This window comes from Geospiza fortis, unplaced genomic scaffold (assembly GCF_000277835.1).
Source record: "Geospiza fortis unplaced genomic scaffold, GeoFor_1.0 scaffold40, whole genome shotgun sequence".
Lineage (NCBI taxonomy): Eukaryota > Metazoa > Chordata > Aves > Passeriformes > Thraupidae > Geospiza > Geospiza fortis.
The window spans coordinates 30,354,678-30,381,536 of record NW_005054297.1 but is presented as its reverse complement, the minus strand read 5'-3'; the positions used below and the strand labels follow the sequence as shown (position 1 = coordinate 30,381,536).

The 26,859-nt window shown below is 48.4% G+C and overlaps 1 protein-coding gene across 1 annotated transcript; it reads left to right on the top strand.

Moving 5' to 3' along the window:
* The first annotated feature begins 1,988 nt into the window (after nucleotides 1–1,988).
* PRAG1 (PEAK1 related, kinase-activating pseudokinase 1) lies at nucleotides 1,989–22,257 on the top strand. Its single transcript, XM_031066477.1, has 5 exons — nucleotides 1,989–2,376; nucleotides 3,521–5,355; nucleotides 13,447–13,604; nucleotides 16,877–17,610; nucleotides 20,934–22,257. The coding sequence occupies exons 1-5, from the start codon at nucleotides 2,092–2,094 to the stop codon at nucleotides 21,969–21,971; spliced, it is 4,050 nt and encodes a 1,349-aa protein (XP_030922337.1). The 5' UTR covers nucleotides 1,989–2,091; the 3' UTR covers nucleotides 21,972–22,257.
* Nucleotides 22,258–26,859: the final 4,602 nt, after the last annotated feature.

Below are 26,859 nucleotides of genomic sequence, written 5' to 3'. Positions count from 1 at the left end.
TGGCTTCAGGTCCCTTATCTCCCGCCGATCCCGGCCTGTTTCCCCGCGCGGCGCCGCGTGGGTTGGTGCGGGTGGGTCCCTGGTGCCCAGCCGGCGTGCGGACACGGGCCCGCCCCGGGACCTGGGCAGCGAGAAATGACGGCTGGAGACAGGGAAACCGTGGTCTTTAACAGGCGTTTGGCAGCGCCGAGTGTTAAACCAGAAGTGAAGAGTTTTTTCTGGCTTCGCTGCCTGCTTCCCTCCCTCTGATTTTTCTTTTTAATTTGCTGGCTCTCATCAGGACACTTGTTCAACTTCGGGTGATGCTGGACATTGCATGCTAGATCTAAAAGGAAACAAAGGATAAAATATTTTTAAAGCTGTTTTCTCTGCAAATACCATTAACCTCATTGAAGGTGATGGAATATGCCTGAGAGTGATTCACTGCCCTTTGGTTAATTCAGACTCTATGAAGTCCATGAAAAAGCCTATCTAAAACAGTGTCTTCCCTAAAAAGAGACACACGGCAATCTGACTGGTGAATCCCACTCATATTCCCTTTTTTCCCTGCTTTTTCAAGAAGCAGATCCTAATTTATTAGCCTGCCAGACAGAAGGAGTGTGCAGGTGCTGATAGTTTAGCCGATCACTCTTCCCATAGGTGCCGCTTGAATTCGGTGATGCTTGTGGGTCAGTGGCTCTCTTCCCTTTCACTTTGTCCCACCCAGGCTCTTATTAGTTGTCTTTCTTTATGCCATGTAGTGTGGGTGGCTGTTAGAGGGGCTGGCCAGGGCATCTCTGAGCCCAGAGGCAAGAATCTTTACTGCAGTGCAAGCTGGTTTAGGGGTGCACGCAATTGCAAAAGTGTCCATAGCTCTGGTGGTGTTCCACTATGCCTATGTGGAGGAAGTGCTTAAGGATCAGGCTGGTAAATTTCGTTCATATGCCTCCAGGATTGGAATGTAAAAGTGCCTGTTCACTTGGAGACCCTCAGGAAAGGAGCCTCAGTTTGCCTGGTGATCAGTTGGCCAGGGGATGATGACCTAAACTTGGTTAGATGAGGAAGGACTCTCTGTAGCCACGTGGGGAAATTGTGCGTCCTGACACCCACAGCAGCCGGCTGCATTCTCTGTCTGATATTCTTTCCTAATCCGCTGAGCTTTGCGGGAGTCCTCCTCGGAAGTATCTCCAAAGTTCTTAGTTCCAGGTTTAGTTCTACTGGCTAGAGTGCAATCAGACCTGGCCAGGAGGGGGGTGGCGGGGACAGGGAAGGAATGTCTTGTTCCTGGGGCATTTCCCTCCTGGGGAAGGAAGATGGGAAGGAATCCTTGTCTGTAAGTAATCCAAGAGCAAAACGTTTCTCCCCTTGCAGACAATGAATCGTTTCAGCGAGCTGACACTGTTATTTGTGGCTCTTGGCAAACGAGATAAGAGCATTCTGCCAGACACTTGCTCAAATCAGTGCCAGCCCCAGCCCTGCTGATTGCCTTTCACTGGGTGGGAGAGAAGCCTTTGTGTACCACGGCAGTAATCACAGTGGTGCTTCTGGGTGAAGGAAGGTTGTTGCTGGTCCCCTTGGTTACACAGTCTCTCATTCTGGTCCTTGTGTCTCCAGGCCTTTTTATTTTCCAGAGAGAGGATGCCACTTTGGAGAAGAAATTTTTCCTGACTGGCTCTGCTTGTGGGGCTGTGAACAGCTATTTCGAAGACCCCTTTTCTTTACCCTTGATCTAAACCTCGCATGAGGCTGGTTATACATGCTGATTAAGCAGGGAATTAAATCACATAGGAATGCTGCTTGCTTGATGTCTTCTGTATTACGGAGCTATGCTTAGAAGTTGAGACTTTTCAAGTGATTGTGTGGGCTTTAGCTAAGCTGTGAAAAAAGCCTTGTAAACAATATGCCTTTGTGATGAATGCAGAGTGTAATTATCACCTGTCCTATTAAAAATCTTCCAGTCTGGGGGCATAATCAAGCTAATCAGACAGTGTTGTGCTTTTCCAGATGACTAGGTGATCCTTTCGAGTGGCTTGGGAGCAAATGCAAAATGAGCAGTGAAGGGCAGTGCAGAAGACGCAGTGGGCTCTCAGTCTGACCCACGAGGATTTGAAGATGTCTGCGTGCAGTGACTTTGTGGAACACGTTTGGAAGCCCGGCTCCTGCAAAAACTGCTTCAACCCGAAGAGTTCCCATCGGCTGCAAACACCCCCAGACGTGGGAGCTTGTGGCGTGCTCCCAGATGGAGCTAGGACCAAGCCCGAGAGCCTCGTGTTGGAAGACGAAGGTGTAACTACTTCCCCCTTCTCAAAGCCAACAATTGCTGTGAAGCCAACAATGATAAACTCGGATGTTTCTGACGCGTGGGCGGATGTGAATATGAATGCAGATCTGTCACAGGTAATGATTAATCCAGTCAAAGCATGACTTCCCGTTACTTACCTATCCTCGGAGTGCTAGGAATATCTGTTACAAACGCTTCCTTCCCTTTGTTTTTCCTTCTGGTCTTGACTCAGGATTTTAAGGCATATATTGGTTTCTCAGTGTATCTTTGGGTGAAGCTGAATGAGCTGTTGCTCACAAACCATGTGCAGAGGAGCTTAAAAATACATTGTTTGTTTAAGAATTTCCGGTTTCAAAATGAGGATGCGGGTTATTTTTCTGGGAAGTTTTACTGAAAAGATGTCTTGTCTTGTTGCAGTCAGTGCTGACTGGATCCGTGGTCTTTGTGGGTGAGGAAGAAAGTGCCCTGCCTTCCGACTCCTTCCTACCAATCTTTGCCAGAGCAGTAATGCCCTGTGGGTGTAACTCCTCACCCTGACCAGTTGATATCAGCAGTGCCTCAGCAGAGTGACGCACAGGCTGCTGCCCCACTGCCTGTGGCATAGGTGTGCTCCTATTTCCCCGTGCCCCAGAGCAGAGTCAGGGCTCACCAGCTCTCTTAGCCTCTCACTGCTGTCCCTTTCTTTTCTCCTAAGGGGTGAAGGGCACACAGTGTGAGCTGCCATTGTTGGTGGTGTTTGATCTGTGCATGCAGATTTGGCATGCCTGCCCCCCCCCATCCCTACTTCTGAGCATGGCTAGGCTGCTATCCCAGGATAACCCATGATAGTCTGTGTCTGTGTTCTGGAGTCACACACTCTGGAGCAGTGTGAAATGAAAATAAGCAGAGAGAGGTGCAAATATTCGCTCTCTGAATCTTTAATTGCACAGTGATTCACAGACAGGATGACAGGTTGGACATGTTTCTGGCAGCAAATCCATAAGAAGAGAAAGGAGAATGTCTTATTCCAGTGCATTGCCATTGTTGGTAATGCAAGGATTACAAATGGTCCAGGAAATACGACAAGTGTAGTTTTACCTGGAAAGCTTTGTGGAAATTACTGGTGAGGTGAGCACAGCAAAATAGATGGTGAATCCCAGAGTGCTGTTCTGCAGAGCTGGGCTTTTGGTTTTGCAATTTGTGGGTTTGCTTAAAATTTATTTGTTTTTCCTTTTGCATATGCATGTTCTGACAGGCAATTTGTCTCTTTGACCCATGCAGGTCAGTTGGGGTGTGATTTCCGGCAAGCAACTCCTCCTGAAATCAGGAGATGCACAGCGCATCTGCCTTGACAATTTTGGCAATGGTGGTGTGAGAAAACCTCTCCTTCACAACCAGCCCAGCGACTGCTTGTCTTACTGTCCTCCCAGCTACTCCATGGTGGGTCTGCGTGGCTTGGAGAGTCGAGTGGAGAGAAATGTCTCCATCCACAGCCTGGTACTTTTGGGTGAGGTGGGCAAGCAGGAGGACAGAGCTAAAGACAAGTTTGCCCTGCCTCATCAGGTCCCCTGCCCTAATCCATCTGCCTTGGGGGACAGGAGCACCACTAACTCCAGCAGAAACACTTCTTCCCAAGCCAGAGAAGGAGCGGCACTCTCTTCAGGCCGTGACTGTTGTCACATCTCCTCTGTCTTGGACAGCGAAGGGGGCGAGTACTGTTCAATCACAAACTGTCACAAAGAGCACCCTGTCCCGTGGGAGCCCTGTTGCACAGAGGAAAAGGCTGCACAGTGTGAGAAGGAGAGTCACACTCCCAGCGGGCGGAGGCAGCGGGATGCTCCCGAGATTCCAAGGCCGAGTGGCCGGGCAGTCAAGTTCAGCGAAGAGGAGCGCAGAGCTGTGAACGTGGCCTTCTGCATCACGAAAGACCAGAGTGATCCTCTTCCCTATGCCCTGTGTTCAGACAGGAAAAACCTGGCTCTCCACACTGAGCTTGCCACACTCCCTGAGACCACAGGGAGCTGCAAGGCAGCTGCCCTTGCTGTGTCCCGGGAGGATGAGGAGTTACCTCTCCCTGGGGAGCCCTCTGTCACTGGAGGCCCTCGTGCTGAGGGCTCAAGCACCCCTCAGCAGGCGCTGGTGGAGCCACAGCGCCCTCGCCTCATGGAGCCAGCCCACGGTGATCCCATCTATGCCGAGAGCACCAAGAGGAGGAAGGCACAGCTGAAGGCTGTTGGCAGCCAGGCAAAAGCGGAGAAGCTGGCCCACGGCACTGCTAAGGAGAAAGCTGATGGGTTGTGGCGGGATGGTGGCTGGGCTCTGGGAGGTGAGAAGGAGCACCAGGACTCCACTGGCCAGGTGGCAGCAAAGATAACTATAATGACATCACACACTGAGGATGATCACAAGACAATATTCCTCAGCAGCCCTGACTCAGCGGTAGGAGTGCAGTGGCCATGTATCAGCCCCACTTCCCACCCTGATTTTGGGACTTCATCACCTGCTATTGAGTCTGGACAGATTTTTCAAGCATCTGGATGTGAAAACAGCACAAGATTTCATCTGGCAGCTCCTGTCAAGACCTCACTTACTGAGAGTCCAGCCATCCCCCCAAAGATGTCCAAAAACAGCCAGCCAGGCAGTGAGGGGAGCCGTGTGCCCCCAGTCAGCTCCCACGTGGGAAGGTTTGGTGATGACAACAGCAACGATGGAGCTGGGGCTCAGCTGCTGCCGAGGAGCTGTACTGATACAGGTGCCTTTGGGGTGACCCCTTCCCCCTGCACTCACGTAAGTGGGGTCTCTGTGGAGGAGTCCAGTAGAGGCCTGGCAGGCTCGTCCTATGACAGGAGGCAGAAATACTATAACCCAGCCTGGACCAAGCAGGGCCGAATAGAGGAGGAGGAGGAGCAGGAGGAGGAGCAGGAGGTCTCAAACCACCCATGGACAGGAGGAGCTGAGAGTGGAAGAGCTGGTGCCGACTTTGTGGATGACAGCCTGATACTGGAGAGCCAGACTGGAATGACCAAATCTTCTTCTTTCTCCTTTGATTTCCCTAAAGACAAGAGCAATGGTGTGGAGTTTGCACCGCCGCCACCGCCGCCGAAAAAGCAGTCTAGGTATAGCCCCGTGAGTGTGTGCATGGTGGTCTGTTAACCCTTTGCAATTGGGAGGGTTGCTGCAGCAGTTCATTGACTGGGAGGTGCTTCCCATTCTTTTTTCCTCCTTTTCTGTCTGAAGGTGGGCTTTCAGGAGCATGGGGAGTGACTGCACAGCTGAAAAGCTATTTGTCTTTTTACTCTGAAAAGCTGTCTGATCTTTGCAAGTCTTGATTTGAATGTCATGTGCACTTGTAAAAGCCCTCCAGGGCTGCAAAATATGGCCTTAAGTCCCAATATTCAAGTGAGAAAAAGGTCTATGCTTGGGATGGCTGGTCTTTCCCAGGTCAGCTTCATTCTTGGCAGTTCCTGGATGTTGAATAGCATAGAAAACCTGGTTGCAATCTTCTCTTGTAGGTGGGACTGGGCAACTTTTCTTGATGCTAATAACAAGGGCCTCCAAAATCAACATTTTCAGTTTGGCTCTAATGACTTTCTGCTTTCAAGGTGAACTCTCAAAGCTGCAGTTTCCCAGGGAGGGCTCCTTGCCTGCAAGCAGGTAATTGGAGCTTGCCCGACGTGGGCTTGTTGTGTGTGGGAGCCACCTGGCTTCAGGCAACCTTCTGCTCTCCACTTTCCTGCAAGTCAGGTTTGCAGGCAGGGCAACTGCAGGCCCCAAACAAAAGTGAGGGAGGGAGGGAGAGCTGTTCATCTGGGAAGGAAATAGCCCTACTAAGCAATTAAAAAAACCCTTGGGCTTACAATACTTAGTGTGCATTTAGTATCTGCAGCTGTGTGCATCACCAAACAAAAAAAATAACCAAAAAAAAGGGGGAAAAGGGAAAAAATAAATAAAACAAAGGTCAAATGGGGGAAGAAAATTTGTTTTTCTCTCTATTAATTATGTTGGCTGAATACACCAGGGAAGGACTTTCTCCTTTTGCAGGTGTCCCATATTTGCTTTACTGTGTGTGGCAGTTTTGCTACCTGAAACCAGGCATTGCAGTTCAAACAGATTCAAACAGATTTGACTCCCGCTCCTTGATTTAAAAGTCAAGAGAAGAAGGGGTGGGTGTTTGGAGGAGAACTTGGCCTTGGGGTCCATGGTCAAGCTTATGTGTAGGCATCCCTGACCTCCAGGTTGAGACTGTGAATTTTCCATATGTTTCGGGACTGGCTAACCCAGGGAACTAGTGTTTTAAATTGGCCCAGAGGTGAACAAATGAGGTTTCTCCAGGGAAGGGAAGAGATGAACAAGTGGCTTTAGTTCTCCTTAATGCTGGGCTTCCTGCTGTGATGATGCCACATGCCTGCTGGAGTCAGAGGAAACAAAAGATCCACAAGCAAATGAGCACACAGATGTATTTGCTCTTGTCCTCTGTGTGGTGTTATGACACCAGAGGAGTGTGGAGCATTTTCTGCCCCTTTGAGGGGCTACTTCATGCTCCTGATGCAATTGGGCTGTACCAGTTCTAACAATTGCTTTTGAGTCATCCTGATGAAAGCATCTGTGTGCTAGAAAGCCTATGTGAAAGCAGGCAGGGAAACTGAGGTGGGGGAACACGTGGCATCCATGACTGGGATCTCTGGCAGAGCTGCAAACCCTGCCAGGTGGTTGAGGTAGGTGTTTGTTACCCCCTGTGGCTGCAGGACAGGTTGTGTTACAGGTATTTGTCTCCCAAGGGCCTTGATGCCTGTAGCTGAGCCCTGGGCACCTTATTCAAAAGAGCTTAGTCCTGCCTCCAGCTATGGAAGCTGGAGCCCAGGGAGCCCAGCCAGCTGAGGAGCAGTAAGGAGTGATCTGATCAGACTCAGGTTTTGCAAGCCCTGCTTTGTTTCTTTGCTTTGAGGGTGCTTGGTTTTAGTCTCAAGCAAAGCAGTGGCTGCTGTGAGCGTGTCAATGCAGAAGCCAGGGTGGTGGGAGGGATAGCTGCATGCACAGCTGCTAAAATCACCATGGTGCCATTGTGTCACCCTGGGTGTTGTTGAAGCTTCAGGCCATGGCCTGGTGCTAGAGGAACATCCCCCCTGTTCATCCTGGGCTGCAGCCAAATACCTGAAGAAGCAGAATCACAAAGATGACTCTGAGGCACATTCAGGCTCTCCTAGTGCCGGGCACCCTGTGAACATGTGCTTGTACCTGATGGAAGAGCCACTGATCCTTCTGTTAGGCTTATGTACTCCCCACACAGAGAGAGCACCTCAGCCCAAGACATTCCCTGGTGGCTCAGCTGCAAAAACTCCTTTGGGGGATGGAGGTGAAGCCAGTGTAGACCTGGTTGTGGCACAGGCTTTGGACTGGGGGCTTAGCAGATCAGGGTTCATCTCAGCTGCAGGAAAGGCATGCAACTGTCCTTTTTCCTTCTAGGTCTCAAGCTGCAGCAAGGCATTTGATTTCATGCTGGAAAATTAAGTTTGCCTGTTTGACTTTCCTAATGAAAATTAATTGCTTATTTTAAGGAAAACTTGCATGTGTGTTTGAATAGTTATAATGCAGAGAAAGAAAAAGTGAGTCTGTAGATTTTTTTGTTCATCTTGGCTTTAACAATTAAAAGGGAATTTTTTTTTTACAGGGTACATTCCTTCCAGAGACTGAGGAAGCTCTGGTTTGGAAATAAGTTGTCTCTTAGGATGGCAGAAGGAGCAATTTCAGGGGGGTTTAAAAGTTGTCACAAGTAAAGGAAAATAATGAATATGTGCCTGGTTTTGGTCCTATATAAAGCTATTCTGGATCTCTTGCAACTGTTTCTTCGTACAATCCTCTTTTTCTGCTTGTTTGAAAAGTAATAGATATTTGATGTTTGCTTGGTCTAGAATGACAGATAAGAAATAAAAAAGATAAGAAACAGAATGACAACTAAGTATAATTACAAGGGGGAAAAGGCTGAAAAGGGAAGATGCTGGCTGGTCTTCTTTCAAAAGCTGGGAAGGTAGTTGGCTAGGGAAGGAGCTCACTAGGGAAAGTGGGAACCCCAGGACATGTACGTGCAATGATGATTTAAAGGCTCTTTGGTGTAAAACGCTGTAGTGTAGCCTTCAGTTTCTTGGCACAAGGAATGAATCTTTGCTGAAATTTATGTCTCTCTTATGCAGAGGATTAGGCTTAAATGATCCTCGTGGTTTCTTCTAGCCTCCAGAACCTTGATGGCTAATTTATTTCGTGTGCCTCTTAAAAAAAAGAAAACAATGATGCTGTTTTGCATCTTGAGCCGCTTTCATCACAATTAGTGCCACCTTCAAAAGGCAGTGGCAAAAAAAGCTTCTGAAATTTGCTGAGTGCGCTGGCATGGGGCAGCAAAGGTGCAGCACAGCACTTCCCCACACCTGTCACTGCTGAACACAGCCAGGGAGAAAGAGCCTGAGGAGTGCCAGGATTGCCTGTTCCGGTGCTGCTGCCACCGCTTGCTGCCGGAGGGAGCAGAGCACAGGAGTGTTACAGAAAAGCTGCAATGCTGGGAATTGGATCACAGGAGAGGAGCCAGGTGTTGGGAATGGGATCGCCAGGAAAAGAGCCAGGTTTGTTCCTTGCTGGGGAGGTGGTGCTGGCTGCTGGGGTTGTGCTGTGTGTTCTTGCCAGGAATCAGTCTGTGATGGAGCAGCAGCTGTATCTGAGGCAGGATATTCATCTTTTCTTACTATTCCTGAGGCACCCATTTCTCCTTGGAGCTCAGCGTTAGGGTGTACCCCAGTGACAAAACACACTGGCTTAAAACGTTGTCATCTATCAGCTTATCTTTTAGGAAAGTTTGTTTCTTTTAAAATTAAAGTCATTCACTCTTCTGTGTGTTTCCTGTCTTACCACTTAAAAAAGCACAGAGTTGAAAATTGAAATGAGATTCTTTACCTTCTTTACCACATTAGAGTATGCAGTGATTTAATTTTTGACTCACCTACCATCTTAATTCTGTATCCTATCTGAATTTTCCTGTGCATCTCCAGACTCCAAACCCTTGTTTCAACTTAACCCTGGCTACATAAAAACCCTCTAGTACAGGGAGGAGCAGCATATTGCTCTGAACAAAGCTAGGAATTCTTCAAAATCCTTTCTTTGTTTTGATTTCTCCACATTTGCCAGCTGATAGCAGAAGGATAAGTACAAATCTAAGCTTCAAATGTTGTAAGCTTCTGGATGCTGGGTTTTAATTCCCCTCTGCAACCAGGGGAAGATGCTGGAAGAAACAGCAAGTGGCAAGAGGAGGAAGATAAAATTATTCACGTTTCATGATAGACAAGCATATGGTACAATGGTGCTTCCTCTTGTGTAATAATTATGCCTAGCCATATGTTGTGTTTGATGCTGTAATGCAAGTCTGGCTTTTCTCTCTTCTGTGCATAAGTTCCATTATTTTATACTGGGAGGGGGTGTCTTGTTGACATTATCACCAAACACCTCCTGGAGTGCAGTTTGCTGTGTGGTGATCTCTGTGCATTCTCTGTTCTCCTCTCCTCGTTTCTGTCACATGATTTATAAATCTCGGCTTCTCTGTTATCTGTTCAGTCCTGTCATCTGTGCTGAGGAGGAGTGTCCTCCTCCTGCTGGCACAGCAAGGCTGGGAGACCCCCGTGATGGCACTGCAGAGTGACAGTGGCTCTGTGCAGGGCAGAGGTGCCTTGCCCATCTTCCAGCGCTGCCAACAGGCTGCCCGTGGGATGGCTGCGGGAAGGGAGCCAGCGGGAACCTAGCAATTTTCTGTCTGAGGGGCCTCCTGCTCTCAAAATCTGCCCATTGCACTTGTGGAAAGTAACCAGATCTCTGTGTCAAATCTCAGTCAGGAAATTCAAGAGGAAGGTATGTCCAAAGTCCAGGGATTCCTGGGGCAATATCCCAAGGCATGTGGGTCTTCTGCAGTTAGGGGAGCCAAGCTTCGGGGCCCATCTCCACTGTCACTCTGAGAAGTGCAAAGCATGCAGTTGGTGATGCAGCAGCATTAGGTGGGACCCTGATCTGTGGAGAAATGTGAAATTATACACATGGCTACTGGTCAAACTGAGACACAGGAAAGATGAAGCAGGCCCTGGCCAGAGGTGCAACCTGAGACAAGGGAAATGAGCTGGGTCCCTTTTCCCTGTTAAGGGAACTCCAGACTATGGGTTTGTTGTTTTGCTTTGATGTGCTTTTTTTACAAGACCACTTTTTTCAATCTTGAATTGTTTTAGGCAGGACTGTGAGAATCATGTGGAAAGTCAGCTGGATGAAATTGTTTATGATGGGAAAGCCTGGAAATAGGGAACTGGAAGGGTTGCCTGAATATGCCAGGCTGTTGCATAGAGGATGTTGAGTAATTGAAGTGTATTTTAAGCTACCAGAATAGTTGGAGAGCTGAAAATCTGTGAAATCCTGTGGGTTTAGGTTATTAGATTGGGAGAGCTGACTCTGGTGACCTGTTCTTTATGCACAGGCACACGATGACAGCTCTGGTGCTGCTCTTGAAGTTGCTGGTTATGTTTTAGGTGCTGAGCAGGCATTTTTAAATTGATGTAAATTAACTACTGTTACATCTTTCTGAAGAGGAGTGTAGCCCACAGATGTTTACAAGTCAGTGGTGCAGGGCACAAACCCAGTGTTTTCTTTGGGTTTAAGATGAGTTGTGCTCTTTATTTCCAAGACCCTTTGGTGATTTCCAATATCCTTTGGTGAAAAGGGCAAGACAGAAAATAGCCACCTGTGCCTTTGCACTCAGGTGAGGTGGAAGGAATACTAGCAAAGAAGGGGATGTTTGGGGTAGCTGTAAATCAGGGTCCCACAGGCTGTTGCAGCGATGAGCTGTTCAGCTCTTGGGGTGGAATTTTACTGAAATGGAAGAGTTTGACCCTAGCAAGTTTTCAGTAGTAATTCTTCAGTGGAGTGGGCGGTGTTTTGATCTGTGCAGGCTGCACCCTGGATTTCAAGCAGCTCGTAGGAAAAGAGGGAGATGTGAGGCAGAGGTAATTCCAGAGGTATTAGCTGGCCAGGCTGTAACATCTGAAACAAGAGCAGGATGTCGTTTAAGCGGCAAACAATTTCTATTTCGGTGCGCCTATTCAGGAACTGCGCTTTGCATCAGTCACGGCGGTGCAGGGAGGAAACGGGGCTCTCTCTGCATCTGCCTTCAGCCACGCTGAGCACAGCACAGCCAGGGCAGCAGCCAGCACAGCCCTGGCCGGCGCTGCGCCCAGGTTGCTCGGAGGAGGAATAGGTGTGGCTGGGCACGGCGGACCTTGGACCGCGCCGAGCAAAGTCTCATCTCTCCCTGAGTGCGGGAATGGTAAGGCAGCTCCGTGAGTTTGTGTTTAGTGATGGGAAAGAAACAGAAATGCACCAAGGTTTCGGGGGGGCTGGGGGAAGGAATGCTTTAGAAAACATCTCATCTATGTGAATCAAGACCAGATATTTTGCTAAATCTTCTTTTCTGATGGATTCAAATGCTTCTTTGATTCTTGCTGGGCAGACAGTGTACTGGCATGGGTGTGCACCCTTGGGTTTTTCCCACCCAAATTACTAAATGTTAAACATCTGAGAAAGTTATAGGATAAAGTTACATCTTTATAGTAAAAAAAAATATTCAAGTGCAGTTGGGTGCTTTCAACAGCATTAGCCATAGCAGACCTAAACCCCTTAAACTCTCTCTCTCTCCCTCTCTCTCTTTCTCCCTCTCTCATTTTTTAAATTGTGACTTGTGTGGTTCATTGTGAAGTTTTGTAAATTGTCCCCAAGAGGCTTGCTGTGATAAATTCATCACTGGTGAAAGATCAGTGTCTCTGCTGAAGTATACCTGAACTGGTTTTTACAGCCTTATTTTCATCAGCCCTTGAGTATTTTTAGACCAAGGCTGCTCAGGCAAATGAGGAAGTCTGGCAGAAGTTTCTTCCGGGCTTCTCATACACTGTGCTCTCCATGTGGTGGTGTGGACACAAGAGTAAGTGCTTTGTCTGGATTGGGAATGAAACATTTCTCAATCTTCAAATAAAAGTCTGTGTCTGCTGTGCTTGGGAGTTTTGGATGAGGAGGGGTCCCTTGCACGTGACCAGGGTGCCACAAGAAAACGGTCGTGCATGTCTTTGTTTGTCTTTCTCAGCAGCCATTCAGCCGTCTGATTAGGAAACACCGGATACCTTCCAGCAAGATAGCTGGTGGAAATCCTTTTACTTCTGTACAAGTCTGCTCCTAACCTTTTTACATTCTTAATCAATGTGTTGAATTTTATCAGCAGATTGGCAGTTTTGTTTAAAAAATGTGGACTGATAACCTTTGTGTTCTGGCTGACAGAGTGGGAACTGTACCGATGCTAAGAGTGTTTATGTTCTTCTGTGCTGCCTGATTTCAACAGTTTCTGTTGTTTTCCAAGGCAGAAACATGAAGAAAATGCAGGGGAAATTCTTTATCTTAGCAAAAAATCCTACTTGCCTAAACTGGTCATTTAAACCATGACCTAGCAGGTTATAAGCCTAGTTTGTGGTTAGTTTATTTATTTTTTTAGGTGGACGCTGCATGGAAAACTGCAGGTCTTACATTAAAAACTGTGGGGTGTAGGTTCTGAGTTTGGCAGACTCATGTTTTTTGCAGAGATACTTCTTCTTTTGTAAGGTATTGGTTGTTAACTGTGATGCACGGTTGGAGATGATGGACTCTTCTGCTACCTATGCCTCTGTTATGCAGGAATGGGGTTCACACACCCAGCCTCGACTTGCCTTCTGTAAAATGGGAGGAGTGATGCTACTTCCTTCCCTTGAGAACTTTGTTGAAGGCAAACACTGGTGGGTCCCCACTTCTGAGTGGCAGTGGCCAAAATAGGATGTGGTCCAGGACCTCACGTGTTCTAGGTGAAGGAAGCACAGACTTTGGCTGAATGCTCTTGGCTCACCGGCTTTCCCTCTCTGATCAAGCACAGCTAGTTTGGCTTGGGGACTGCAAGCCTGTAACCTGCTCAGAGTCTGTGGGATGCAATTCCCCAGGTACTGGAGAAAGAAGAAAAGTGCAGAGGAATGAGGTAGTTTGGTGAGATAATACACTGTGCAGTGTGTGGATAGGCAGAGACCAAACTAAGGCTGCTCTCAGCTTGAATGTCCATGCAAAAGTGCAGGCAGGGTATCCTTTTGCCATCTGTCTCCTGACTTCTCTGTCACTCTCTCTAGGCACGCTCTGAAAATGAACCCAAGTAACACTGAGTTGGAGAGAGTCAGCAACAGCTCTGCAGAGAGCCTCAGCCCACCCTTCAGGAGTGCCCACGTCAGCTTCACGGCCGGCTCCAGCGACAGCCTCGACTCGGACACACAGACCGGCAGCGATGGCAGTAAGTGACCACCGCCTATGGGAGAGGTGGCATTGTACCTGAGACCCACTGCCCATGGGACAGCATCCTCAGAGCAGGGGTCACAAGGGTCCAGTCCTCATCTCCCCCAGTGACCCTTCATCTTCCCACTTCTAGCCTTCTGCCTCTTCATGCACTCTAGATGAATGTGGCAGAGTCAGACCAACATCACAGACTTTTTCCTTTTTCATTCAGCACATGCCAATATCATTCACTCGGTAGATCTCCTCTGGTCTAGATAAAATCTCCATATAAAAACAATCCTGCTTGTGCTTCATGCATTTCACGTTGTCACAAGAAGCCCTGCTATAGAAAGTCCTGCATAGATTTGAGGAGTACCAGAAGGAGTTTTGTGCTAGACATGATCTCTCCCTCTCATTGTGTTCCCAGTTATTTCTTAAGGGGAAAAAATCTGCCTGCACTCGTTTAACTGAGATTAAAAAATACTTACTATGAAGTCACTTTTTTTCATCAGTGTGTAACTTAGACATGCACTAACGTGTTCAGCAGCTCAGAAAGTATTTCCTTAGCAAGAGCAGCCTTCATGTAGTGGAAGTTCTGTCTTTCCAAGAGCAACAATGTGCAGCAATAAAATTAAGAGCCAGAGCTCTGGAAACTCTGTTTTTCCACCACTAACTTGGAGTCTGAGAGGGAGACCTTGCCAGGAAATTGTACAGGGGTAAGAAAAACTCACATATGTTGGATCGTTACTTGCTAGGCACAGAAGCATTTTGCTGTCAAAAATGATAGGAACAAGAGGATTTCTCTGCCTTCACTAACAGAAGCAACTGTTTAAACTCATCATGGGAAAGATGAGTTTTTAAATGAACACTCAAATGCAGTTTGTCTTGCTGATGCAAGCAAGAAGCTGTGCAGTCAGTCACTGAGTGAGGTGAGCTCAAATTAATTGGCTATGCTGTCAGATGTTAAAATATGAAGTGGAGGGGGAGCTTTTAAGCCCTTGACACGCAGAAGAACTCCATGCTGAAGGTGCAGAGCACTATTAGGAGAGTTGTGAAAAAGGTTAATTCATTATCCTCTGCTTGGGGCAGAGCCCAGCAGCATATAAAAAAAACTTAAGAGCAGTTTGGCATTTATGGGCTAGGCATGTGCACCAGTTGCCAAAGATTCCAGTGCTGATGTTTGTTTCCTAAGACTCTTTCAAGTAAATCTTGTCTCTTGAAACAGGGATTCAGCTGCATGTCCTGGCAGAGATGCCTCTGGTGAGGTACTCATGGACTGCACACTGAAGAATTTCTCTTGGCTCTATCCTCTGCCAAAGCCCAGTGGATGGAAGTGCAAGAGGTGCCATGCTGAATGATTCCTGCCTGTGGCTTTTGACAGGGCTTTAATGGAGAGAATCTTTCCTATGGACCCATTAGAGTATGATGTGGGTTTTCACTAAAGCTTGGGACATGAATCTCAATTGTTAAGGCAGGTATTTCTTAGCTGAAACTGGAGACCAGTCACTTGCTGGGCAACTGGGTGTACAATGCAGGCACACACCTGGGGCAAGGGTCCAACAGGAGTCAGATAGCTTGGCACCCAAGCACTGGGGCAAAAGAGACATGTGCTGATTCATGTTTCCTACAGAGCTGTTTCTGAGCACAGAAATGGGCTGTTGAAACAGCTTTGCATGAGAGACAAACCTGCAGAAACTGAAATCAGTGCTGCTCATTCCTAAGGTATCTCTCGGTGATGTTGGTGTGACAGGATAGATTCCAGGAGGTGCATACAGAGAGCCTTGGCACTGGAGGAGACAAATGAGAATTGACCAGTGCTACCACAGTCTGGTGAGGAGGGGTAGGGCCAGATGGTGCCAGCATCCACTCTGGTAGCTAAGAACCAGGGGATCTGCCCTCACCTCATGTGATGTCAGGTGGTGGAGCGGCTAACAGGGATTGCTGCTCTGGCACAGCTGGTGCAAACCTGTAAGTGCCATGCTAGGACAGGCTGGGAGCTCAGGGACCTGAGCCCCTGCACTTGGAGGTTGTATGTGATTGCTGGTGAGTCACTTGGGCTGTGAGGAGACAAGTGCCTTCTGCGGGCTGACACGGAAAGTGCCCTAGGGCATTCCTCTGGAGCAGGCAGAAAGCCGCTGTGAGGAAGTGCCTGCTGGCAGCTGAACCCTCAGCAACAGCTTTGTGAGGAGGAAGGATTGTTTGCTACCACTCTGCAGCTTTGGAAGATGGATTTAAAGAAAGCAATAGATCCTGCTATCTGCTAAACTATTTGCTATTTGCTTGGAGCAAAACCCCACCTTTCAAGGTTTACACTTGCATGCTAGTTGTTAGCAGAGTCCCATTTCTCATTCAAGTGGCATACATAAATTCCCTTGAATTATTGTCTCTCTTCCTTTAATTTCCCCTCCACTCCTCACATGTTCTGTCTCTATGACCTGAAATTATTGCTCTTTATTTCAACGTCAGATCACCTTTCTGTCCTTTTTTTTCATGTCCCACTTCTTTCATGGCATGTAAATGTATTACCCATCTCCATTCTGGCTCAAGTAGGAAAGCAGCTGCTATGGCTGCCCCAAATGAGCCAGCCATCCCAACCCAATCCATGTGCACTTGGCATGTGGAGCTGCTTGGGGTTTAGTGCTATGTAGTGGGGCCAACCTGCCCTCTGAGCAAAGAATAAGCTGGGAAACAGGCTGTGGGGGGAAGGCCAGATTTTTTCAGCAAAATGGAAATTGCCAAAATCTCAGGCTTGCTCAGCAACCCTTCCCCAGTGTGAAGCAGAGAGAAAGGTTCGATGTACTTGGAGTGCTCCAGGAGCTATGTGCCATGAGTCACTCTCTCCTTATCATGCCCTGCTGCTGAAGCACTGGGTGGCAGCTCCCAGGTGAGAGAGGCTGTGTTAAAAGTTTGTCCTTGTATCGAGTGCTTCATTCCTACCTCCCTGTGGATGACATCACAGCTTAAATATTTACCCTCTACTACCTTTTTACTACTGTATATGCAGTTCACAGGGGAGTGGTTTCAAGGGTGGGGAAGTGCATTTCTCTGGATGGCTGGTTGCAGCCTGCTTTGCAAACCTGCTCTATTAAACTGGATTAAATCCCTAACCCCTCCAGTGAAACTTTGCAGTTGTGAATAGCTGAAGACTGTGCACTGGGTTCAGATGTAACTTGGCTTGCTGCTTTTCTTCCCAGCCAGGGCCCTGGGGGTGTCAGGAATATGGAGCAGGACCTGTGCTCTCAGCCTGCAAGGCCCACTCACGGCATCTTCTTGTGTGTTGCTGTCTCCTAGGACACTCGTCTGAGCCGAACCACTCGCCCCCTCCAGCTGAGAGCCAAGTGTTTCCCTCTGTCCCTTTCCTTTCTGTCTCCACTGAGGATGGTCCCTCCTCTGCCCCCAGCTGCCCACCCCCTCTGCCCCAGAAGAAGACAGTGATCAGAACTGTGTCTTCTCCAGATGGCTTTTTTGGGGGACAGGCATCTTCAGGCAAAGCAGCTGGTGCTGCCAGCCCCAGGCTGAATGTCAGCCATTCTGAGAGCAATATGTGCCTCCGAGAGGAGCCTCCCTTCATCCACCCAGCCAGCCTGGGGGGCCGCCCTGGAGCCTTCTCCTCCTCCGAGTCCCTGGAGAAAAGCTCCAAAGGAAACAGCTACTGGGGCTCCAGCACCGCCAAGAGCACAGGGGCTTGCGGGCCCACCAGAACCCTCCAGTCCCTCTCCTCCTCGCAGCTCAGTGTGTCCAGCCAGGCGTCCTCGGCCTCCAGCCTCCACAACCTCCTGAGCAACATGGACAGCAAGGAGGGGGTGTACAGCAAGCTGGGGGCGCTGTACGCCGAGTCCCTGCGCCGCCTGGTCGCCAAGTGCGAGGACTGCTTCATGCGGGAGCAGAAGAACGAGCTGCACTTCAGCGAGAACAACTGGTCCCTCTTCAAGCTGACGTGCAACAAGCCCTGCTGCGACTCGGGGGACGCCATTTATTACTGTGCCACTTGCTCCAAGGACCCTTCTACGACCTATGCTGTGAAGGTAAGTCCACAGCCAGCAGGTGTCCAGGCTTATCTCCATCTTCTGGGTGGAGATGTGTGCACTAGCAGCACATGGCACCTCATGCAATGTCTTGTTTTCTCTGCTTGTATTTCTCACAGGTGAAGTTAGGCAAGCAAAACCCCTTCCAAAATTGCCCCTTTCCCCTTACTGCTTGTGAAGGTTAATTTGAAGAAGGAGTTTTCATTGTAACAAATGCCAGCCAGATTTAGCTTATTGCTAAAGGGGTCTGAAACCCAACCATTTTCTCTCTCTGAAAACATCTTTGTGCAAATACTCTGCTGTAAACTCAGAGGCATTCGCCTCTGATGACACAAGCTGATGAAAGGCTGCTCAAAAGACAGCATTTTTGCCTCTGCCTGCCTTTTAAGTGGAAGCTCTGACCCAGATACTGAGTGCTTATATGATCTTGAAACTACAGACAATAAGATATTGCAGATCCCAATTAAACAATGCGAGGCTGACCCAGACATGCTGTGTAAGGTCAGGTCTGAAATATTTTCCTGTAACTCCACGGAATACATGTTTTGAAATGGAAACTTGAGGTGCAATAGTTCAGCTCTTTGAAACCTGGATAAGTAAGCTTATCCAACCAGTTCCATGGACATCCTGTGGATTTTGGGTTCTTGATCAATGTTACTACTTGAATACAGAGATTTTAATTTCCCTTCTGACTTAACACTGGGGACATCTCACTGCTGCTTATTCCTCAGGTTGTTTTCAAAGCCTAAAGTAATTCCCAGAAAAGCACTGTCAGAGATGCATTAAGGAGAAAAAAAAAGAAAAAAAAATCTCTGCTGAATAGTTTCCACCATTATGAACTCTAAGGGTTGTTTTAGAATGTTTTAATACATCCCTAAGGGATGTTCTAGTTAAGTGGTAGCTTAAAAGCCAGTTCATATCCTAAAGGAAGTACAGCCAACCCAACAAGGGGGCTGTAAGTAACCAGAATCGAATTAGATGAGATCTTGCACCAATACCCTTAGTCCAGCACTCAGAGCCACAGCTTTTCTTGTGTGTTATACCTAAATCCATCACAACTTTCTTCCTGAAGCCTAAGAACTGTTGTGCTCCTTTTCAATCTGCAGTTCCCTGTGGCACACCCACAGCTTTGCTTTTGCCTGCTGTGCTAGGTGGGGTTCAGTAGCTCAGCTCTATGGCTGCAGTGCATGAATTCCTGCCAAGGCAGAAACAGCACATTTCAGCCTCCTGACAGGACTGCACTTGTGTCCATGTGTGTGAAGTGGGCTTACCCTGTGCCCTAGGTACACTGCAGAGTGGCTTAACAAAGTCAAAGCCACTGCAACAGGGCCATGCTCTGTGCCACCATAGTGATGTTGTGTGTGTGTTTATCCATGTGCATGGATACGATTCCTGTGTGCCACCATCCCTTTGGCAGCCAGAGTAGGGAATGAATAATTGTGAAACAATTCAATTGGCTGATCCCTAGCTGCCCCTCCTGGCTCCTGGTATAGATTTTTTGACATGAAAGAGATCACAGACCTGTAGTTAAAATTAGACTTGGAGAGCTCAAAATGGGCAGAGGATCAGACTTGAGCCAAGGAGCCTATTGAGAAACAGGAGCCAGAGTCTGAGCTGTGCACAGACAGACATGACTATGTATAAAACAGTTTGGAAATGGCTTTAGAGGATTTAAGCCAAGATATGCTCCATGCCTTGGCTTCTTTCTCCACTAGAGGCGTGTGGCTAAGCCAGCCCAGGCTCCTACTTGGAGCTTTCAGCAGGGAGGATGCCTCTGGTGCAGCCAAAGTCAAGAAGAATGGCTGGATGGGGAAGATTTCCCTGTATTCATTTGTCTGTAGTTATTCTTCCAGAGACTTCCCTCTTGCCAGGAATTCCCCCCCTTTTCCTATGCCTTACATGACTTTCCTTTGGGAGGAGGAACAAGCAGGTTTGTTAGCCAGAGGGCTGGAAGGCCTGCTCTGCATTTGGGGACCTCCTGCGTCATCCTGGGTCCCACTGCATTCATCTGCATTCTGCCTAGCTCTCCAAAGCTTGTCTTTCCGCAAATAAGCCAGGGCAGGGTATTTTTGTTTAGAAAAGAGAGGACAATAGGGATTTGAAATGCCCCATCTCTACAGTTTTGTCTCATCTGAGTGAATTATCTGTAAATGCCTGGATTCAAACCCTTGCTAGAGGAATACAAAAGCAGCCCTCTTCTTCAGCTCCTCTCTATTCTTGTGAATATTTTAACTCGGAGGCAAAATTGATTTCTCGTCGGGTTTTGCACGCTTGCTGTGACTGGCATTGGCACGCTCCAGGCTTTCAAACCTTTTATGCTGAGTTTCAGCCTGTTGCTTACTCCTGTGGATGACACATAAGAACATCACTAAATAAAGGGGAAAAAAGTATAATAGAAATGCCAGAAGGCCCCATAAGCTAATGGATACTCTTATAATAAACCTGGCTTTGAGTCTCTAATGCAGGTATAAAGCTAAAATAGGGAAGAAAATTATGATAGAAGTCATGTAGGTTAAAGAGAATCCAGATTATAAAATGCATTTTTCTCCCTAGAGTTTGCTGCACTTTGACTTCTTTCTAGGCCTGTTGTAAGCTCCCATTTTCTCTTTGGTGTTTTTTTTTTTTGTCTGTGCTGAGGTGTACAGCTTATTGCTGGTTTCCCTCAGCCATTGATCAAGGGCTTGAGAGCAGTTGCTGACACAGAAGTGGAATGGTTGAGGAGGATGTGAAAGTGGCTCCAGGGCTTGGGACCAGAGAAGGATCAGGTGGGAAGAAAGTGCTGGAGGCTTCTGTCCACTCCTCACCACAGCAGCACTATTGTTCACAGTCCCCTCACATTGAATGGGGCCTCATCCAGGAGTGTTAACTATCACCAGAGATGGAGACAGCATGTCTTCTGACACAAGCTTTGCTTTTCTCCCTCCAGGAAAGTCTCTTGGGTTGCAGTAGTTTATCTCAGTGATACTTGTGATGTAAAAGATATGTTGCTTCTGTTGGCAATGAAACAAAATCTTCAGAAGTTATTCACAGTAGGACTACAGTCCTCCTTTCCTCCAGTTACTGGGCATTGCCTGGCAAAGGAAGCATGCCCAGAAATGCAACCCACACAGCTGGTGGCTAAGGCTGGGCTGTTGCAAGACAAAAACAATCCTCAAATTAGGAGATAATTTAAAGTGCTTAAGGAACCAGTGCACATCTTGCTTCTCCTGTTGTCTTCCAGAGCATCTGCAAATCACAGCTTAGCATCCCACCTCTCAACTTCTGGTCTCTGCCCTGACTCTGTCACTGGCTGATGAGACTTTTATTTTGGTCTCTTTTCACAGATTTGTAAAACCCAGGAGTCCAAGGCAGCTGCTTCCTACTGCAGCCCTGCAGTGCCAGTTCACTTCAACATCCAGCAGGACTGTGGGCATTTTGTGGCCTCCGTCCCCTCCAGCATGCTGCTGGCCTCAGATGTGGGGAAAAGCATGTCTGGAGATGGCTTCCATCCCTCCCGCAGTGCCAGCGAGCACGACTGCGTGGTGGTCATCACCCGCGAGGTGCCGAGCCAGACCACCGCCGACTTCGTGAGGGACTCGGTGATGCTGCACCAAGCCAAGCCGGAGCTGTACGAGCGCCGTGTTTGCTTCCTGCTCCTCCAGCTCTGCAACGGCTTGGAGCATCTCAAAGAGCATGGCATCATCCATCGTGACCTGTGCCTGGAGAACCTCCTGCTTGTGCCCTGCAAGCCCCCCATGAGCTGTGTGAAAGCCAAAGACGACAAACACTTGCCCCGCCTCATCATCAGCAATTTTTTGAAAGCTAAACAGAAGACCGGAACTGGAGACTCCAAGCTGAAGAAGAGCCAGGCCCGGCTGGCCCCGGAGATTGTGTCGGCTTCTCAGTACAAGAAGTTTGATGAGTTTCAGACTGGTATTCTCATCTATGAACTGCTGCACCAGCCCAACCCCTTTGAGGAGAAGGTGCACCTCAGGGAGCAGGAGTACAGCCCTGAGGACCTCCCTGCTCTGCCCAGCCTGTCCATCTACTCCCGGGGACTCCAGCAGCTGGCCCACCTACTGCTGGAAGCAGATCCCATCAAGCGCGTGCGGATCACCGAGGCCAAGCGGATGCTGCAGTGTCTGCTTTGGGGGCCCCGAAAAGACCTCATGGAGCAGCCCCTGAGCCACGAGGAAACCCTGCGCCAGGTGCTGCAGAACTGGGTGGACATGAAGCGTGCCCTGCTCATGATGAAGTTTGCAGAGAGGGCCGTGGACACGGAGCGGAGCGTTGAACTGGAGGACTGGCTGTGCTGCCAGTACTTAGCATCTGCTGAGCCAGCCTCCCTCTTGCACACATTAAAACTGCTGCAGCTGCTCTGACCTTGGATGTGTCTCGGAGGCAGCTGAGGGCTCCTGACTGCCTTGTGGCTAAAGGTACACAGCCCTTTCATATGTGAGAGGTTTGAAGCTCAGTTGCGAATGCACGTTCAGCTCCTGGCCCGCACTGCAGTCAGAGTGCACATGGCATGTTTAGTATCCTCAGCACTGTTAGTTTGTGAGCAGGCAGAACTGGGAACCTGCCCCTATTTTGGGGGATTTTTGGTTTTTTGGTATGGTAAGTGTGGACTAATAAACTCCTGCTTGCGTGTGTGCATGTTTCTAATGAGCTCACTGTACCGAGTTGATTTCTGTGCCTGCGGGACAATCCTGTGATCCTCACCTCTCCCAAAGCATCAGAGCCTTTTTGCCTGGGAACAACACCACACTCTAGAGTGAGTAGCAGGGATGAGCAGGTGGCTGATTCTCTTCAGGAGCAAGGGCAGTTCACATAATGCTCCTTTGCAAGGGAGAACCTGGAGCTTTAAAATTCACATCTTTTGGGAGTTTTGGTATCCATTTTGCTTTTCCCTTTCAAAACAAAAATTACTGGTTGTTTCTGCGTATCAGGTCTTTTTTTCTCTGTGGGCAGTTCAGTATCAGCTGCCTGTTACTAAATTAGATACTAATACAGCCTGGCTTTCCTGTGTAGTGGTGCAGCTGTAGTGGAGCACCACTGTTGGATGTGAAGGGGTGAGAGGGAGCTCGGGGTGGATCTGTTCATGAGAATGATGCTGGGAATTACCCCTTGTAAAGCTAATGAAATGGAAAATCCCCAATTCACCTCCAAGGCCTTGGGGGGAAAGTCAGGGCCAGGTTGCTTTGCTTTCCACATCCCTTCAGCTCCCACCCTTTGCCTGGTAATTCACCTGTCCCTTCTCTGACATTTATTTAACTCCTTTATCGCGAGATGAGCTGGCACGTGAAAGGCTGGGGCCACTGCAGGCCGGCAGGGTCTTATTGCTGCTGGTGTTTGAATTAGAAATGCATAGGGCTGGATGCACTGCAAACATGTTTCGCCAACAGATGGGAGGCAGGAGCAGGACAATGAAAGGTGGAGAAACTGGCCTGGCTCCCTTCAGCCCCTTTCCCTCCATCCAGACATAGAGCAGGCACTCAGTTTGGAAGAGAGGCAGTGTTGCTGAGGAAAAAAAAAGGTTTTTCAAAGGTTGCGAGCTTCTTTTACTTTTCCACCCCAACATGAGGCAGAGATGAGTGCCCTGCTCCTGACATCAGTTCTGCAGCCCTTGGAGAAGCGGTAAATTTGGGACATTTGGAAAGAGCCTGGCATCAGCTTAACTGAGACAGGATATCACTAGCTGAGCTACTCACCTCCCAGCTCTAAGAGGGAGACATTCATGAGCACCTTCCTCCAGCCTTGATTCACCTCCAGACACAGCCTGGTCTTTTGGGGAATTTTAATTCCCCAGGTTTTCTTGACACTTTGTGTACTTTCTGTGAATCCTTTCCAGGCTTCTCACCTGGATCTTTCTTTTTTTTAATCTGTTTGGCTATGGTTGCTGCTGATGGGAGGGGATAGTTCCTTGGCTGGGCACCCATTTGCAATGAATTTCCCCTGATCCCCTTAGGGAGGAGGCTGTGCACGTCCCTGCCTGCTGGAAGAATGTGGGATGGCTCCAACTGCGACCGCTGGGAATTTTTTATACATTGGCTTTCTTGCATCTGACTTTTGGGTCCACTTCCCTCTGGTACAGGTAGCAGGAGCTTTCTGGCTTGGGAACCACTGTCCATCCCATGGATCATCCTGGGCACAACACACTGAAAGGTTTGGCTCTGACTTGCTGCATGTGGTCTCACGTGGGCCAGCAGAGTGATGAAAGAGCTGGAGAACCAGTCTGAAGGAGCCCAGCATGTTTTTCTGAGATAAGATGAAGAGATGACTCAGTTTCTAAGCATGAATGTAGGGAAGAGGTTGGTGGCAGCTCTGCAGGAGAGCACTGAAAGAGAGAGGGACTGGCCATGACAGATCCATGTTGTGCTGGCAAGGGGGAGATAATTTGTAAGGCAAGTGGCTTGCAAACCTTTAGTTGTGTACTCAGTGGGCTCAAGAGGTAGCGAAACATTCAACCAGCCCACAAAACGTGAGACTGGATCCATTTTGCATGCTGAGTTTCAATTTAGTGACAAGCAGTGTTACAGGTATTGGCACAGGGCCTGCATGGTGTGAGATGTTAACTTGATCAAAACTCTTTACTTTGAGTTTGAGCACTTGAGTCTGGTTCTGGTGTTTGTCTTGGCACCTTGCAGCAGCATTCCCAGCAGACCACAGCCCAAGAGGTCAACAACAGTATTTTTCAGCTATATATTTTTTAGATTGGGTGGGTGGCCTCTTGGTCGCATATGAACAGAAATTCTTAGCTCCTGGTTTTCCTGGTACTTCCTCTTTGGTAGCTCATGCTTCTTCTCCAGCCTAGGTTTTAGGTCTTAGGGTCAGTGCTTGAACTGGAGAAGTGCATTAGAATTTCTGATGTGTAGCTGTTGTGGGAAAAGTGACACCTAAGCCTCAGCTGAGTGCCACAGCTGAGTTTGAGGACTTTGCTGTCTTATGCCCTCCTTGTCTTTGCTGTTCCCACCATGCCGTGAGCAGCAGCTCCCCTTTTCCTAGCAGGCATTCTTGTTCCCATGCCTAGGAACCTCTGCCAGAATGGTGGAGGGGATGGATCATTCCCTGTGTGGCAGGGGACACAGATGACCCTGCACCCTGGGGACCAAGTGTGTCAGCCAGCCAGGGGGAAGGAGGATTGCAGGATGTGTCTGACTGGGAGCTCAGCTCGAGGTGTGTGTACCATAGGGACGGTGCTGAGGAGCAGCAGCTGGAGGAGCAGCACAGACCCAGGATCTCAGAGGTACTGCTGGAGGGGGAAAGTGCTGTTTTCTTGTCTCGTGCTGCCCCCAGGCAGCCTGGCAGCCCCTTTCCCAGTGGTCCAAGCACACAAGAAAGGTGGATGTGCCTCGCAGAAACTGTCTTGTATTTTGCTGTATTTGTGCATGGTGTATTTTAAGAGGAAGCAATAGATAAGCTGGAAAGAAGCTTTTCCATGTCAATTTTGGCATGCATGGCGTGCAGCAACAGCCTGGGTTCACAGGACTCATTCTGCCAACCCATGGAGCTGATACATGACTTTGCTGAGTAAATACTTCTGAAGGTCTTTGCAGTGCCTGCTTAAGCAATTCTCTGTTATGGTTCTGAAAAAAAATGCCCTTGCTTTTCAAGGAACAGGAACAAATTTCCACAGTAGCACTGGAAATACTGACACACTGCTCATGCCTCTCATCTTATATCATCAAAGGCTGGGTGGTGGAAGCTTGTGAGCCATAATGAAGTGTGTGATTCAGCATTATTTGTTTAATTTCCCTGTGCTAAACAAGCAACAGCCAGTTTCTAGTGAAGGAATTAATTGTTTGACAATAGAGTGAGTGAGCAGAGCAGGCTGACCACTGTCAAAGCAAAGTCTGGGCATGAAAGTCAAGCAGATATTACTCAGAGACACATTTTAGGCATATAGTGCTGTTCTTGAAAACATTTTTGGTCACATTTTTCTTCTTCAGAAAAAAAAAAGCACATAAATGGGAAGGGAGGCTGTTGAATAGGGCTGAGGAGGTCTGAACTGAGGTCCTCTCTCAGACTTTTCTGTGACCTTAGGAAAGTTGCTTAACTCCCACCCACAAAGCAGAGAGGATCAGTTTCTGTGTTACAAAGCAGAATCAACCACAAACCTCACAACTTTACATTTGACTGTGTTAGGCAGGACATGAAAGTACCTAAATGAGGAACCAATTAGGAAATAAATGCACTGATTTATTAAAACATAATATTGCAAAGTTCCTTCCTTTATTTTCAGGCACCAGTCGCTCCCTGGCTTTTTGCTGCTTGCTGCTATTACAAATTTGCTGACCACTGCCTGTTAATGGCCCACTGCTGCTTGTGGCAAAGGCCACAACACCCTCTGGATATCCTGATTCCTTTGTGGCTATTTTTTCCCTTTAGCCTTCACAAAGAACAGACACAAACATATGCTGAAGAAACACAGCTGCGTCTTAGGAGAAAACACAGCAGAGGAGTGAACCAACAGTGCAGTAATGGGATGGGATGTGCTGAAGTGGTGGAGCTGCCCTGCCATCAAATGGGGGATGCCAGGAGTCATCCAGACTTTCCAGCAGACTCAGGTAGCTGCAGCATGCTCTGCATCCCAGAAATGGCATTGCTGTTCTGGGACTGCAGCTCAGAGCTGTGTCCCCAGGACGGGTGCCCCCTCTGCCATGCACTTCAGAGCCTGAAGTGCAAAGCTTGTGGGGTAAATCTCAGTGATGATATTTTTCTCTATCACTGCCAGGATGATCTCAGCTACCAGAGAACAAGTGGAGAGGTGGAATCCTCCTCCAAATCCTGAAGAACCAAGGGAGCAAGAAGCAGAGATCAAACCCTTGTACTTGCAGAGACCCCGGATATTCCCTCCTGAGCCAGTCAGCTCCTCCCATGGCTAGGAGCGAGCAGAGTGGAGAAATGAGTCTGCTCTAAGTTGCTGGTCCAGAAATGCCCCAAATACCTTTGAAATACCCCAATTCCTTCCCAGTGCACAAAGAGAAGGGCTCCCCTTGCTGGGCCTTGACAGAGCTCACCAGTCCATGAATGGCCCTCAAAATGCCCTTCACCTGAATTTCAGGAAAGGACCCCCTGAGTTACTTGAGGCACATGAGCAAGAGGTATCTTGGGGAGAGAGGAGAAGGATTGGGAAGACCACTTTCTGCACTCCTTTTCCTCCACAGCAACACTTTCTGGATGCATTCAGGCTGCCTTTTTGTAGCAACACAGCCCCTGGATGTCAGCAGTGCCATAGGACTTCTCAGGGCTCCCACAGCAACAGGACCA